This window comes from Gouania willdenowi, chromosome 6 (genome assembly GCF_900634775.1).
Source record: "Gouania willdenowi chromosome 6, fGouWil2.1, whole genome shotgun sequence".
In the NCBI taxonomy this organism is placed as follows: domain Eukaryota; kingdom Metazoa; phylum Chordata; class Actinopteri; order Blenniiformes; family Gobiesocidae; genus Gouania; species Gouania willdenowi.
The window spans coordinates 54,758,141-54,775,927 of NC_041049.1; the positions used below are offsets into that span (position 1 = coordinate 54,758,141).

The following is a 17,787-nucleotide window of genomic DNA, read 5'->3' on the forward strand; positions in this document are numbered from 1 at the left end:
GGACGTTAAAAATTCATATCGACCACCATCCCTTTAGTAAATTGAATTATACAAATGTATTGATTTATCAATAAAATAAATTGCCCAGCTTTGTCTATTCTTTGTATTGCAGATTTATTTTAAACAAGAGCAAACTGACAATATTGACATTGTGTTATTCTAATAACGTTGTACTTTTGTTGAAGATTTTTGTATATTTGGTTATCTTTATATTTATTAGGAAGGGGTGTTTATGTGTGTGTAAGCTAAAGTGACTCTTTAAATAATTGTCTGACATTGATTTAATGTGGTTTTTTCTTGATTAATTAAGTTTTGATTCGAAAACTGTCCAGTGTTGATTTTGTTGACTGCATCTTTTTATCATATTTTTTGTTGGCTACATTTTTTCAAGTGACAATAACAAGACTGTGACTAATAAAATCATTACATAACTAAAACTACACCAAAAAATATTGATACTTTTGTTAACTTAATAAAAACTATAATGTTCAGATGGGATGAAATCCAATCAGACCTACTTTTGTTGAGTGGAAGGCGAGACAACCCGGTAAGTGATCCAATAGGAAATAAGCTAAATTGTGTTTGTGGACGTAAGATGGATAATGTGGTCGAACAATCAATAGATACAATATTACGCTTTATATTTTTAATCGACTATACAGTATATGTAACAGATGTTGTCGACTATAACTAGACTATAACTAAAATAGTCCTGACGACTACATTTTGACTAAAACTAAGGTGCATTTTTAAAGGGGAGGTATGATGAAAAAATCACTTCATATTGGTTTTGGGCCAAAGTGTAAAAAGTAATGTTTCCTCTCTCCCTTGTTATTCCACATTTTGTCAAAAGTCGCCGAAAGCGATGAGGAGGAAAAGTAAGAGTCTGGCTGTGTTTGTGTGCGGAAAGGAGGAGCTGCTGCTGCTGCTGATGTGGTTCTGCAGCAACGCGCACACTTTTCTGACTCAAAATCACAATGGCTGCTAATGTGCAGTTTTTTGGATGAAAACAATAACAAGAGTGTGTGCATAGCAAAAGATAATCGCTAGTGATCGCTGTTGTGTGCGGAGTCAGAGACGTGAATATGCGTAAGTAGGCCGCGAATCAGCCCGTTTTGAGAATTGCTCTGAAAGCGGCTTTTCAGAGGCTAAAACTCCAGAAAACAGATGAGTTTAGGGGGAAAAAATACAACAAATACTATGTTGTTGGGGTTCTTAGAACAAATGGAGATGGGTGAAAAAAAGCATCATACTGGACCTTTAAAATGAACTAAATCAAAATGAACACTGAAAACTAGGGATGTAACGATTCACTCAACTCCCGATACGATTCGATTCACGATACTGGGTTCACGATACAATTTTCTCACGATTTATTTTACAAAATGGGAATGTTGACAAATGACTGAAAAATATTCCTTTATTTTTTGGGGGAAAAGACTATACTATTTTCCTTTTATTTTTCATTGTCAAAAGAATCCCTTGATAAACTATTCAAAATGATGCAATTTAACTCAAAATAAATCTTGAATGAAATAAATAAAGGAATAATACAAATGAAGAAGAAACCTATTGATTTAAATTCTGGTTCTATAGTAAACAATTCAAAACTGCATAATAGTTCTTTTTCTTTTTAAAAGTGCAACTGAAATATTTTACAGTATTTACGTCAGATATTTGTTTAGACCAGCAGAGGGCGCTGGTAACCCAGTGGTCGGTTGGCATGCAGTTATTCCACCAGTGAAGAGAAGCTATGCTAGCAGACAGAGCTAATAGAAAAACGTGACTTTTACAGATATTCACGTAATATTACAGATATTCTTTCGTTGCTAAAGGAGTAAAGAATCATTTATGAGCATGTTTAACAGTAAATGGCGGTAAGAGAGAAAATAGTAGCAGATTCCGCCCGTCACGTCCGCTTCTGGAAGGATAACTATATAGCGCCCTCTGCTGTTTAAAAAAAGTACTGCGATTCAATTTTCAGAGCATCGATGTGAACCGTGGTACCTATGAATCGATTTTCAACTGCCTTACGATTAATCGTTACATCCCTACTGAAAACAGTTTCATGATGTTTTTAAAATACCTAATTTTTTCAAACTTAATTCCTTCATGCCATGTTGCCTCACCCTGTCACACTTTTTTATGTTTACTAAGTCATTACTATCTAAACTAACATATGCCATGTGTCTTCCTACATACAGTACAGCATTATCAGATTTGGTATCCTGGCTAAAAGCTAGTGTGACTTTGCGGCTTAAAATACTAGCGTTCAAATGGCTGTATTAGCATGCAGGAAGCAACACGTGACAGACTGTGACGATGTCGCCGATGACAGTTTATGATGCAGTAACAGACTGAGTCATTGACTTTACTCTTTGTGCGTTTGCACACTTAATTAGCTCACAGTAATCATCCTTCGGGTAAAACATCACAGCACAGATGCCAGTGTTGTTCAATAGTGCTTTTCAATGACTGCCCTAGTTCATTAGAAAGACTTCACTTGGGGTTGCAACCAAAAGGAGAATCAGTTCATTTTGGTCTGTACATGTGGTTCTTATCGTTCTTCATATTTTTTATTTATATTTTTTATCTTCCTCCTTCCTCTCACCGTTTGTGGCCCGCTTGAGCATCTCCTCCTTACCGTTCTTGATGCTGCCGCCGGTAACGGTTCTCCGTGCCGACGAGCTTTTGCTGGTGTTTAGCATCCCAGAGCCTTTGCTTGACACCGAGCCGTCCTCTTCACTTGGCAACAGCCTGTGGTAGCCATGGCAACAGAGAAAGAGGCGAAGGAGAAGGGCAGAGAGAGAAGTGAGTGTGGTGAGCGTGTGCATAGGCCAGTCATCATTCTAGAGTTATTACTGGCAGCATACAATCATTTTTAAATACAGCTTTACAGAAATAGAGGAAACAGATCATTTTTAAGAAAGAAAAGAAAAAAGAACAATTTGAAAACCAACGTTATACCGTATTTCTATGAGAGAGTGCACACTATACTGACTCCGAGGGGTTATACTGACTCCGAGGGGCAAGTCTGACACTGAGGGGTTATACTGACTCTGAGAGGTTATAATGACTCCGAGAGGTTATAATGACTCCGAGAGGTTATAATGACTTCGAGGGGTTATACTGACTCTGAGGTGTAATTATCCGAGAGGATATACTGACACATAGGTGGTGTACTGACTCTGAGGTGTAATGTTGCTCTGTGGGACGCGCGCACACGCACACGCACACACACACACACACACACACACGACAGGCTTGTCTACTGGTGGTGTGAGATGCAGAGATCAGCTGGACCGAACATAACAGAATACAAGGCAAGAGTAAAATGTAGTCTGAGAGAACAAACAACCGCATTCAAACACAAACACAGACACACATACACACACACACACACACTGAAATCCATGTGTTATCAAGCAAATAGCCTCAGGAGTAGAGAGGAAAACATAGCGTGCACTCCATGTTAATCTTTCTGTAAAGGCCAGAGAAAGTGAGGCAACAGAATCAATATTCACACTGCTGAAAAGTAACGTTCTTCTCACTTGTTTTTTTTTTTTTTTTGTTTTTTTTCAGAGGCGCTGCAGCTCTTGGGAGGCTGTGGTGAGCATACAAATCTTCTTTCAAAGTAATTTGCTCTTGAAAAATCAGGCTGCACCAGTCTCTCTTTGCTTTGGCAAATAAACAATCATTAAGGGTTATAATTGGAGCAGCTCCTACAACAAAAGTTGTTATTTTTTGCTTTAGAAATTCATTTGAACAAAGACTAGGTCCCTGTTTTTTAGTTGTTAATCTTGTATACCATCAAATCTACAGATATGGTTTTGGATTGTGGGAGGAAACCCACACAGCATGGGGAGAACATGCAAACTCCACACAGTAAGGAGCCAAGTGTCCACCACAGGGCTGGAACCCAGGTAAAAGAAACTCAATTAAAAAAAAAAAAAAAAATCATCATTTCTGCTGAGAACATTTCTTGAATAGTGCATTATTTCAAAAAAGAAAAGTTGAGGACATTTGTCAACATGACTTCTTGCACTGATGAAATTCTTTAAAAGTACAATTCCGGAGCTTTCCTGAGAACAACCCAATCTTTCACAAATTGTTCCCCAGACAACAAAAGTGGCAAAGTCATTTTTTGGCCATTTTGAGATTTCATACCACACTCACCTATTTTCATATTTTCTAACTTATGTAAAATTGCCACAGTTGTTGTGAACTTTCTGAACCAATATGACTCACAATAGTCACTTTTGCATAAGTCTGTGGTGGAATTTAGTCAAATTAATATTCTGACATAGGGAAAATCCAAGTGAATTAAGCATTTTTCTCACCTTAGTTTGTTGATATTGTATCTGCCTAAGTCAGCAGTACGCGTTTGGTCTTAGTCATGTATGAAAAATATCTAAGTCAGAAGTCAATACTTCTTAACCTTTTGGGAATCAAATTATCATTGGCAATAAACAAGGCGGACTTTCCACTCTTTAATGTTTTGTTTGTTACAGCCATGAAGCAGGTGACAAGGACATGGAAACAACAAATCTCACCCAAATTAAATCTTTGAATGAGCTAACTTTAGATAATGAAAAATAACATAAAAATTCATGATAACTTGCAAAAAAATGAATAAAGTTTGCTCTGAAAAAAGGCACTTACCCTTTTCATTTATCCCCATTTCTTTTTACGGATGTACTTCTTTTAAACTTTTGGTTCCCCCCTCCTTTTTGCGTGTTTTTTTGTTGTTGTTTTTCTTTCTTTATTTTTTATTTAGTTTTTTTGTCTAATGACTTATTTAATTAATATATTGAAAAAAAAAATGCTGTGTACATTTGATGACAGTTGTCTGTACCAATGATTTATTTATTTTTTGTTAATTATTGCAATAAAGTATTTTAAAAAAAAAAAAAAACTTCCCTATGTCATCTGTGACCATTATGCAATCACAATAACAAGTCATTAAATCAGTCTTTCACTAGGAATGCATTGCTTAGTATTTGTATACAAAAAAGTGTAAAAAAACTTTTTTTTTCATTTTTCTCAAAATGACCAATTTTCCCTTTACACCCGTGGTCAAGAAAGTGACTGGGAATAACTGTATCAATTGTTTTGGATGCTTGTCAATATATTTACCATTGAGTGTGATTTGCATGTGGTTATATTTAAACTGAGTGAAACTGGTGTCTTTAATACGATTTTTCCCTGCCTTGAGCCCTTTGCTTATCGACGTCTTTGTGATTATACACACCACAGGTTTGTGTCTGTGTTAAAAAAAAAAAGGACAAAGAATAAATGCACCCGTGGCTGTTTTTGGTGTGAAATCCTTGGTGCACATCTTAGCAAACGTGTTAATATGTTATATAATTAGTGTGCACTCAGGTGATGGAGTTACTTTTACTGCCTTCTTTGTAAAATATCAGATGAAAGCGACGCAGTGCTGCAGGTTTTTGAATATACACGTGTTTATCATCCATGAGATGCAGAGCAAAACTAATCCCATCACCTTTCATTTTTCTTTAGTTTCTGTAGAAATGTAAGGCTGTATCACGGGCTTCCTGTTCTCCTTTGTGATTGTGGGAGAGAAAAAACATAAAGCGACACTAAACTTCTCCGAGGATGCGTGGGCGTAGATGGTGGTGATGAAATGTCTCGCCATGGAGTGGTACACAACACGTGGTTTGCATCACTTATCTTAAAAGGGTTTTAGTGATGATGCAAATCATTTTTTTTTTTTTTTTTTTTTTTTTTTAAGATCTTTGTGTTAAATCTTTGAAAGAGGGCAAACGTGGTTAAGAAAACACACAAAAAAAAAAAACCTAAATGACTCATGCAGAACTGATCCATGATTCCAGAGTGTGAAGATTAACAGTTTTGGGTCGAATCATGACATTGAGACTAATGCTGCGTTCACACCAAACGCGTTTCGGGCCTCACGCCCCTAGTTGGACGCTTGTGCTCATTGAATCAGACGCTTGTCACCAGCGCCAAAGAAGCTCTGGATGCGCGTCCAAACAAGTTGGGAAGAGAGTGCGTTTAGGGGAGGGGCTTCTCTGTTGCCGGTGGTGTTCATACAACGGATGATATTGTGGTGATCAGTTACGTTCATAATTCACCCAGTGACTGTGATGTGGTGGGGAACATTATTAAGAAGGCGGTGTTTCTGGTCTGATGTATTTTGGTGTGACTCAGTGTGTGCACTGTGATGTCATAGGGCTATAGAGAAGTGTGGTTGAATGGAGAATAAAGTTTGGAGTTCCTTGCTGAACACGCCGCCTCTGACTCCCGTTCATCGGCTCTACATTATCCAGAGAGTAGCTTGGCTTTAGCTGCGCTTGGACAAGAGTCGCTTTCAGCGCTACTTCCATCTCTCCAGTGCCCAGTTTGACGACCTGCTGACCCTCATCAGTGTTCGCATCTCCTACCATGACACCAACTACAGGCGCTCTATTCCAGCAGAAGAGCACCTGTCCATCTGTCTCTGGTTAGTGTTTTTGTTTTTTTTTTCATTATTCTGAATACTTCACAGTTGGGGAAATCTCCTGATTGGTTGACGCGCCGCGATATGCCCCAAACAATACCAACTCTAGCGCCGGACACACATCAAAAGCTTGAAATCTCAAAAAGCACAGTGTCCGCCGAGCGTAAAGCTTAAAACGTGCCGAACAGGACTTGTGAGACACGCAGCGGGACCTCTAGACGCTTCTAGAAGCGCGTCCACTATGTAAAGCTGATGTTTTGGACACGTTTGGAGTGAACGTGCCATTAGTCAGTCTATGAGTTTAAATGTTCTCCCTGACGAAAGCACATTATCTCACATTGCTCACACAGCCCAGCAACATTTGTAAGGTTAGTTATCGTCTGAAAAGTGAGCTAAACTAATTCTGAGGATGTCCTTTACTCCCTTTATGCAGCGTTTAGCCATAAACTCATTGTTGTCATATTCTCTGATCTTTACGCCAAGCCAAAAATACAAAGACGTAAGCAGTAAATAAGTTGAATCGCTTATTGTTTCTGTGCCTGCAGGGATGAAAGACCATCTGTTTAGCTGCACATTTAAATCATCGCATGGATCTGATGAGCTTTTTATTCAAATCAAAGCGAGGGTTTGTTACAAATCATTGTCTCTCTACATGAGCTCTACAACAACAAAGAGTTTCTTAAAACTTTCTGTAAACTTCATTAAAATTACCATGAATATGTTGACTGGTTTTCTTTCTTTCTACCTGTCATTTTACTCTCTGAATTTATGCACACGGTTAAAACAAACTGTTCCTATTATAACAAGGTTCTTTTTTGTGTGCGTTTTAAATATTCTATCTTTAATCCCTGTATTGTAGTTCTCGCACATTTTCCTTTTTGTCGTTTTTTTATTGGTCTAATAATTTGAATTGCTGTCTTTTTTCTCTGGGAAGTGCAGGTCATTTACATTTGGCATCCAAGCTAACATTTATGGGCATTATTTATTAATGGACAAAGCACCTGCCAAATAAACTATACACTATTATGTATTAGATTCAATAGCATCTCTGCACCAGGGGTCACCAACACGGTGCCTGCAGCCATGTGAGGTCCCCTCAGAACCTCTAGTCACCAAAGAGCTCCATCTAAAATCTGATTTACTGTCCAGGATTCAAACTCACAAAGATGAATACAGATGACAGATGTAGTTAGTAATTAGTAGAGTTAAATGCTGCTGCACACAATAAGGTTTTAGTATTAAAATAACCATCTTTAAATGTTTATTTTCACTGAAACAAGTGAGTTATAGTATGTTATATTTAATATGATATATAAGATATATTTTTAAAAACACAAGTTGGATTTTCGTCAAATATATGACATAATAATTACATTTTACAAATGTTATACAATTAGTTAAAAGTTGTTGTTAGTAGTCCATAAAATAGGAAGATGAAAGTTTTCTATGAAATGTAATGAAAATGAAACAATTGCATAAATTAGGAGAAATAAAGTGTTGCATGTTGAAACTTTAAACATTTCTAACCTTTTTAAGTTACTGCTAGCTTTGTTTATTATCTTACCCTCTAATTCAAGTGAAACCATGAACATTTGGTATCTAAAGCAGAACTAAGTAACTTTTTCACCTTAATAAATCCTTCTCGTAGTCCCTGTGAGGGATACCAGTGTTTATGGTGTGATTAGGTTGGTAATCTTTCACCCTCCACCCCCTCCACTAGCAACTTTCCCTGCCTCCGACCAGGTGGCAAGACGTACTGCTTTACTGCAGCCCAATACAAACTAATGCTAGATTCTGACCAGCCCTGTGGCTGCACACGGTTGTCTACAAATTCACTTTTCTCAAACTTATATCATGGCGGAGCCAGCAAAAAACAGGCAAAGAAGACCTTTGTCTGAGGATGCAGCAACTACATGCAGTGACAGCTCAGCACACAGCAATCACACACTCGCATCCCAGCTCTCCATCAGGCAGCACACACACAAATATCCGTCCGTCCATTTTCAGAGCCGCTTTGTCAGCACACAAACAAACACATCACACACATTTCCACACTCCCTTCCATATTACTCCCACATCATTCATTTATTTCACTTGTTTCTCTTCCTCATACTGTTCACATGGTCACATGGGACTATATGTGTGAAAGTACCCTTAGTGTCACTGTTGTATTAGGATTTTTCAGTGATCGGTTGCTATTGTCTTGGGAGAGGAAAGGTGCACACATGTAGCTATGGGGTGGGGCAGGCGGCGGGGGGTGTGGAGTGTTTACGACAGTAACATAACCAAAAGGGACCTTTAGGGGGAGTGCTAAGCACGGTTACTTAGTTCTGCTTTAAGAAGTGCTTTTCAAACCGGTAGCCCTTCTATTGAGTACCTATGAAATACATGAACAGAAGGTTGGTGACCCCTGCTCTACACTATGCACTACGTTATCTTGTTTTCTTCCCCAAATAGTTAGTGCTATTAACCAAATGTGAAAGTTTACTCTTTTTTTTTTTTTTTTAACCTACCTACCGACTAAAATGCAACTTAGATTTCGTAAAAATGTTGTCATATTGCAGTTATAGTGTAGTTTATATATATATTATAGATATAGCCGACTCAAATATTCAGAATAAGAAGTTATAATTATTTTTTTTATATTCAGTCATCATTTATCAACCTGATATTTATGAAACCTGATATTAGACCACATGATCACGAGTTCTGATTGGATTTTATGAGTTGACGAATTCTCAAATTATTCAACCTTTATTCTCGCTTAAAAAAATGAAGTTGACAAAAACTATGATGACATTTTTTGTTGACAAAATCAACACTGATAGAAAGTTATAAAACAATGTTATAAACTAAAAAGAAACTCATGGTCTGTGAGTGTATAGTGCATAACCAAGGCTCTTGCTGTAAAAAGAGCTTCATTTATTTTATTTTTATTTATTTATTTATTCAGTTCATTTCCGACATGGTCGCATTCACAGAAATTCATTTGACATTCAGAGCAAAATCACATCATTGTTTTTTTGGTTTTTTTTTTGTTTTTTTTGTCCTTTTTTTGTCCTTTTTCATGCCGGAAAGGGCGACGGAAAAAAGCATTATGCTTATCCAGATCCGTCCCCTAATTTGAACACAGATCATTTTACATCCAACCTCGTTTCTTCCCGTTTTTTTTTTTTTTTTTGTGATGTGTTCTCGTCTGCAGTCATTGTTCCTGTTGTTACTCCTCCTCACAGTCTTTTTCTTCCGTATTTCCTCGGGCTTTCTTTTCCAGTCGTTGTTTACGTTCCTCCAACTCTCCAAACGTGAAGTTCTGTAGCGTTCAATGAAGAGTTGACTTGAGATCTGTATGTGTGTAAAAATGAACTCCTCGTTTTGTCCTTAAATTGTTTCAGATTATCTGACTGTTGTGTCTCTTCGTCAAGGCTGTTCCAGAGGTTCATGGCTCTATGCACAGTACTATGTTTGCCAACGTTTGATATGACCCTATTTGGTCTAAACACATTATTATGTCTGAATTCATTGGGATTTTGATTGTATGTGAAACGTTTTTGTATTCGATGTGGTAGTTTTTTTGATGCAGCCCTAAATGCGTGTATTTGTGTGTTGTAGTGTATTATTTCTTGCAGTTTTAGGTATTTTGACTTCTCAAATAAATCGTTTGTGTGTGTGTTGTATGGTACTTTATGCAAAATTCTTATAGCTTTTTTTTGTTGTTTAAATAGTGGTTCAAGATACGTTTTGTAGTTATTACCCCATATTTCGGAGCAGTAGTTTAAGTGCGATGCTATGAGTGAAGAATAGACTGTTTTAAGTGATTTGGTATGTAGGATTTGTTGAAGCTTCCATAGGATGTAACTGCTTTTGGCAACTTTGTTTTTAACTATTTGTATATGTTTTTTCCAGGTCAGCTTGTCGTCCATCCACACTCCTAGTACCCTATATTCTTTTACTTGTTCTATTATTTCCATGTTTAGTTTCAGTCTTATATCTACCATTTTATTTCTCTTTTCGAAATTAATGAATTTTGTTTTACTGACGTTTAGGGCTAATTTGTTTACATCTAACCAAGTTTGAATTTTTAATAGTTCCTCATTTGTTGACTCTATTAGAGTGTTAATGTCTTTGCCTGTGCATAGAATGGTTGTGTCATCTGCAAACAACGTTAGTTTGAGGCAATTTGTGACTTTGAAAATGTCGTTTATGTATAGAATGAACAGTTTTGGCCCTAAAATTGAACCCTGTGGAACACCACATTGTATAGTTTGGCATTTTGATATGTGTTCTTCAAAGTCAACATATTGTTTCCTATCCTTATCCTTTATCATCCTTCTTTAAACTCTGGGAAAATAAATGTAATTCAATATAAAACTGGGTAGAATTGTGCACGTAAAAGAATAATTAAATATAATTATGTCCACACATGGAAAAGTTTTGTGTTACATCATTTCTCAAGATGTCGTTAGGCTGTCAAAATGTACGATAACTAAAATCATGAAATATTCAGCCCTGAATCATTCTTGGACAGTCCTGTTGCATCATCCGTGCATATCCATGGCTTATCTTTGTGATGTAACACCGAGGTCCACAAACAATTACTGATGTCTGGATCTGGTTCTTGTCTCTGGCTTTTTCACAGCCACAAACAGCTGCTCCAATTATTTGTGGATTCCATGAACTCGTCTTCCATTAGGACTCAGTGTGTGATCGACTCATTAATGCCTTAGTTTATTCTCAGCTCTTAGTAATAGTAAAAGAGGTTCAATCCCCAAATCAAACTCTATTCTATCATCTAAAGGTGCTTTCAGTCCATCTCATGGAGGCTGCACTTCACACTACCAGGCAGGGTTGGGGTCAATTACATTTTTCAGTTACAATTACATTTTCAATTACCCATGTTCAGTTACAATTCAATTACAGTGACCAGCATTTTTTCAAATTACAATTCAATTACAATTATTTTTTATTCTCAGATAGTCCATTACAATTACATTCTCAATTACAAATCACAATTACTGAGCCTGAAATAAATAACCTAATAAAAGTTAATCTTCCTCTTGTGTTAGCTTTCCGTTAGCATCTCTTATGATAATGGGTCATAAATCATCTGTAAAATACACTAAAAAGGGGTAATTCTGACTCCGAGGGGTAATTCTGACTCTGAGGGGTAATTCTGACTCTGAGGGGTAATTCTGACTCTGAGGGGTTATACTGACTCTGAGGGGTTATACTGACTCTGAGGGGTAATTCTGACTCTGAGGGGTTATACTGACTCTGAGGGGTAATTCTGACTCTGAGGGGTTATTCTGACTCTGAGGGGTTATTCTGACTCTGAGGGGTAATTCTGACTCTGAGGGGTAATTCTGATTCTGAGGGGTAAATCTGACTCTGAGGGGTAATTCTAACGCCGAGAGGTTATACTAACAAAACACACACAATAAATATGTATCATCATCTAATTTATTTCCTATCTATTAGAAATAGTCTTCCTAATCAATGGAAATATACTGTAGGTTTTAATATTTTCAAAAATGGTAAAATGTGGGAAAGCTTGATATGAAACATAGTTTAATCATTGTTAACTACATACGAGTAGAACTGTACACAGAACTGTAACATGGTTCCCGAGTTTTACGCTAAATTTTAATTGACAATTTTCTTAGAATTTTCATGGCAATTACATTGACAAAAAGTAAATTACAATGTAATTATTATGACAGCAAGGGATTTTTAAAATTACAATTATAGTTATAATTGTAATTAATAATCAGTTACACAATTACAATTATAACTGACCCCAACCCTGCTACTACTTGGTGTCAGGGAATGATTAGTCAGCGGATAATTTTCACTTTTGTGGAGCCATTGAACAGTTTTTATAATTGTTGGACTCACCCTCCTTTGTGTATATCAGCAGATGGAGGCCTCTTACTGGCAGTCCCATCCTGGTGGATCTTTTTATCCAATGACATGGACAGAGGAGCATCACGTACAGGTAGACTCATCACCAGCGTCTCCTTGGTAACGGAGACGGTCTCTTCCCCCGTCCGACCCAAGTGCTTCTTCGCATAGTCGAAGCCTTGGACAGGCTGGACAAAAAGAGTGGAGGGAGTAAATCATTAGCATGTTTGACGTTAATGTGGATAAAACACTGGAAAACACGCGATTAATAAATCAATTATGGAAGTTGAGATGCTGCCACAGGTAAAATTATTCTCACATTTGCTATACACAAGAAAAACACAATAACTTTACACCATGTTTGCCACTGCAGAATATAACAAGCAGCTATTTCAACAGGTTAACACATGCACAGACCTCTCATTATATCACTTTCATTTTTCCTGCATAATACAGACGAGAGGATGAAAGGCAGCGGAAATGATGTAGATTAGATTAAACAAGAATCAGTAAAGAATGACAATGAAGCAACAGACGCACAGATACCATTTCAAAAGAGGCTGAAGTGAAAGAAGTAAAGCAGAAGGCAACAATGCAATCACACACAACCATCATTATAACAGTTTATCACTCCTAATGTGGCTTTTCTTCATATGACCCGCTTTTTCTTCTTTTACCTCATAAACATGCTTATGTTTTGTTTTTGCTTTAATTTTCTGTCAGGAATTGTATGGATTTTAAAATCCTGCCTATATTGAAGTTTAGTCACAAAACTAATAATAATTTTATAATTTATTAAAATCACTACATTGCATTTGCTATGACAGTATATTCCAATGCTCTATGCCAGGGGTCTGCAACCTGCGGCTCTGGAGCCTCATGTGGCTCTTTAACTCTTTTGCAATGGCTCCCTATAGCTTTAAAAAAATAAATAAATAAAATTATGAATTGGTATTTCTTACAGAGGGTATTGATGATTAATGCCATTAACTTAAAATAAAAATCTGATAAAACAGTTGTTTAACCTAAAAATAAATGACATCCACTACAGACCATCAACTTTCATTGCCCCTGTGGCTAACCTAGGTTTTAAATTCCTTTTAAGATAACTAAACTAACAAAAAGACTATTCTGAAAGAAAATAGAGATTGTATTTGTGTGGGGAAAGATTTATTTCATTGCCAACATGCCAGCTTATTATGTATGCTTGATATGCTGCAAGAAATTAGCAATTAGCATGTGTTGAACGACATGATCAAGTTATTTTTTGTAGCTCTTCAAATCCATTAACTCTAAAAATTATTCGATATTATTTTAACTGCATAGCATTTTATACACTATTGTTTTCCTTGACAAGGTATTTTATACGGCTCCGGAAGGACTTCAATCCTGGCGAGATTAGGCAAAATGGCTCCTTTGAGAGTAAAGGTTGCAGACCCTTTTATTCAATACAATATATACACATTTCTGTAAAATATATCATTTAATAAAACACTTCTTGAGCTAAAAAAAAAAAAAAAACTTCACTAGGAGTTTAGGAGTATCCCAATATCTGTACACGCAATATTGAGATGTGTACTCGTAATCGTAAAATGCTGAGATTTCACAGACATAATTTTAGCTTCAACCAATTGTTTTTTTTTCTTGTTGCGTTTGTTTTTGTTTCACTTTGTGCTGCATTTATTTTATTACATAATTGTGACCATCACCAGCCCTCCATAAGGAAGGGTAAGACACACTTTGTTAGAAAGTAGATATAAAAAGATAGGACAGTGTGCCACCTTAGTGAAGGGGAAAGGAACAGGGGAGAGAGAGTCAGGGTGGGACAATTAAAGGATTGGTTCATTTTGGTTGTGCTGGAAGTGTCCAACCAATTAGTTTTAATTCATTAATTTGCCAGTTTAAACTTAAAAAAAAAAAAAAAAAAAACAATTTCAGTTTTGTTAATACAGTTGTTTTTAAATATTGGACAACTCTACGCATAATATTGCTTTAGTGCTCATGGCAAAAGTTTTTTCAAGTATGACATTTGATCATTGAGACGTGACAATTTCCAATTCAAATAAACAGAATAAATGAAAAGATAAAAATAAATCACCTTTGCAAATGTATTTGTCAGTGAGGTTCAGTCTATTGCGCAAAAAACATTGTGGAAGTTATAAAAAAAATAGCTAAAGAAGAGCTGAACAAAAAGACATCTTTACATTCATTCGTGATGTCAGTATATTAAAGCCCCTGAAGATTTACTATGACTGTACTGTCAGCGCTGATTCCATTTGCTATAATAAGAAATGCATGGACATTTTCCCTCAGTCCCCAGAGCTTACGTAATGAAGAGTTGGAAAATAAATAAACAATAAAGCTTACGAAAACCTTTGAAGTCAGGGCTTTTGGCAGGAGGAAAAGTGAACGTTAAAACCTTCAAGGCCTGGATATGTTCTTTGTATTTGAAATGCATTTCAATTTTAGGAAGGAGAAAAGCCCCAAATCAGGTTACACAACAAAGCAGGAGAAACCCAGATTTTTTAGCCTCCCTATTTCTATTTTGAGTAGCCCTAAAATGGGACACCTAATGCCTTAGATGATGCATGCTAAGATCTCAGAGCATGTGAGGTTAGGAAGGCGTAGGCATGCGGGCTGACAACGCTGTTAATATTTCATTGGTCATACACACCACTGTGCCATCAGCGAGCTCCGACACATGTGGCTCCAGATGTGGACGAGTGTCTGCGTTACTGATACTTAAAAAGAGCGAGGAGGGAAAAATCGGGCACTGTGGCATGTAATATACATGGATGGTGTGTGTGTGTGTGTCTGTGTGTGTGTGTGTGCGTGTGGCCACCTTTTACAGTGATGTATGTTGGCGTTTGTGTTTCCTTCGTGTGAAAGATGCATGTGGAGTGCAAACATTCGTGTGCAAACGTTCGTGTGGTTGTGTGTGTGTGTGTGTGTGTGTTTGAGGGGTTGTGCTGGGGGGAAAAAGGGCATCAGGCAGGGAGGAATCCAAATATAACCTCCTACCAGGGTTATAATTGTAATCACGTAATTGATAATTAATTACAGTTATAGCGTAATTATAATTTTAACTTGAATTCAAAAAATCTGTTGCTGTCGTATTCGTAATTAAATTGTAATTTTGAGTTTAGATAATACTTTGTAAGGCAAGGCAAATGTATTTGTAGAGTGCATTTCAGACACAAGGCAACTCAATGTGCTTTACATGATAAAACATTCAACTGTTTAAAATCAATAAGAACATTTAAAATCATCAGTAATCATCATTGTAATTGTAATTGACACGAAAATTCAACAAAAAGTGTCAATTATAATTTTACGCAAAACTGGGGAACCATGTTACAGTTCTATGTACAGTTCTACACATATTGTCAAGTCAATCTTAAATGTTGTGCTGTTCCTGACTTGAAAAGAACTGGATGGTGTTTCCTGGACTTCACTCAAAGAACCAGACCTTCAATTACTTCTTTCTTTTTATTTAAAGTATTGTCTGTAGGCTGGTGCATCAGCTTAGGTGAAAACCCTCAAAAGGAAAATACACAGTACAACAACAAATTACACAATTCATTGAAATCAAATGTAACTTTTCAACTTTGTAACTTTTCCCAAGTACTTTATTTAGTTATTAGAGTTTTAAATCAGTACCATTTTTTAAACAAGGTTTTCCACTTTAATCTTAATCAATGATATTAAATTATTGGTATTTTAACAACCAAATTTCAAAAGTATTTAACATCTATGTCTGGTACTTATTTGCCCAGTTTTAACAAAGAAACAAATCAGATATTTCTAATCATCTTTACTTTTAACTACGTATTTAAACAAAATCAGATTGTTAGAGTAAAATAAGTTAATACTTTAACTCAGGTGTTTTGAAACAGTTTTAAAACACAGCATTTTTAAACTACTTATTTAATCATTTTATCTGAGCTTATTTGTGTTTCACATCAACCACTAATCTAGTTTTATCTATGCAGTTAACATGGCAGTGCATATAAGGATAATAAACCTTTAAACTAAACCTCAATAATCACTCCTTGCATTGGCTGTTGAACAATAAACAATTTTCCAAACTTTACAAATAAATGAACAGGGAATGCAATCAACTTGATTTTCAATGCTAAACAATGTGTACGTCCAAGTCTCCTGATTGCTTTCGAATGAATTGTCCAAATAACAGAAGTTATGGTTATTTCGAGGTGATTACCAGCTGTTCATCCAATCATCAAAAGAGTCTTTGCACACAAAGTTCAGTCCCAGCACAGGGTACAGAACAAGCATGCACTGCCATGGCCTCAGTTCGCCCACAGTGGCTGGTTTGTGTGATTAAAAGAATCAGGTGTGCACACTCACAAGTGGGAGGGGCTTCCACCTGGCCCCTCCCCTGCTTAGCAGGAGGGTGAGAGGCAGCTCACAGGCAATTTGACAGAACATATGGAGTTAATATTTATTTAAAATATGTTTCATATCAAGCCACATTTTACCATTAATAAAATATCAACCTGGGGGTATACTGACACAAAAATATTAAAACCTATATTTTCATGGATTAGAAGCCTAACAAGGTAACCAATAGATAGGAAATAAATTAAATGATGGATATTAGTTTTTAGTGTATTTTACAGCTGATTTAGGACCCGTTATCATAAGAGATGCTAACAGAAAGCTAACACAAGAGGAAGGTGAACTTTATTAGGTAATGCATTTTAGGATCAGTAATTGTGATTCATTGTAATTCAACTTTAGTATTTGAGAAAGTAATTGTAAATGACTTTCTGAGGATAAAACATAATTGCAATTTTATTGTAATTGGGAAAAAATACTGGGTACTGTAATTGTAATTTAATTCAAATTAAACATGGTTATTGAAAATGTAATTGTAACTGAAAAATGTAATTGACCTCGACCCTGCCTCCTATCATTGTGAACTATGGATTATTGAGAAGCAAACATGAGGCGCTTCAATGACCTGACGTCACACATGCTTTAAGGTGGTTCTTCTAGCTGCTGGTGATGGTGATAATGCTGAAGGTTTGTGACCTTGAAAAGCGCGGCTGACATTACAACAGCTCCCATTTTTATGTATTTTTTTTATGTCTGGCTCTGTATGATCCTCGTCTAATCATCCCTCCTTTCTTGTTTTGCGCCTTTCCACCGCCTCCCCCATGTCCTCCTCCCCTCCTCCTCCTCCTATGTCTGCTGACATTGTGTTGACTTAACGAATGGCCATCTTTCATCTGGAGCGAGCAGCTCGGTTTAATGAAGACTTTGGCAGCAGAAGGTACTCGGCTCAGTCCTCTGATCAGTCTGTCAGTGATGGATGGGGGTTTTGATCCATATGTATTAGTAAGAGCGACACAAGTGCAGGAGAGAAGAAAGGGGGCGACAGCGTC

At 36.6% G+C, this 17,787-nt stretch overlaps 1 protein-coding gene across 5 annotated transcripts in view; it reads right to left on the reverse strand.

The window, feature by feature from the left end:
• Nucleotides 1-17,787, reverse strand: part of kiaa1549la (KIAA1549-like a) — a 138,544-nt gene that overhangs the window by 24,087 nt on the left and 96,670 nt on the right. For all 5 annotated transcript variants that reach the window (XM_028450154.1, XM_028450152.1, XM_028450151.1 and 2 more), the window contains 2 exons: nucleotides 12,374-12,567; nucleotides 2,645-2,757 (listed from right to left, as the gene is read on the reverse strand). In XM_028450154.1, the coding sequence (XP_028305955.1) occupies nucleotides 2,645-2,757; nucleotides 12,374-12,567 (307 nt within the window). The remainder of the gene's footprint in view (nucleotides 1-2,644; nucleotides 2,758-12,373; nucleotides 12,568-17,787) is intronic.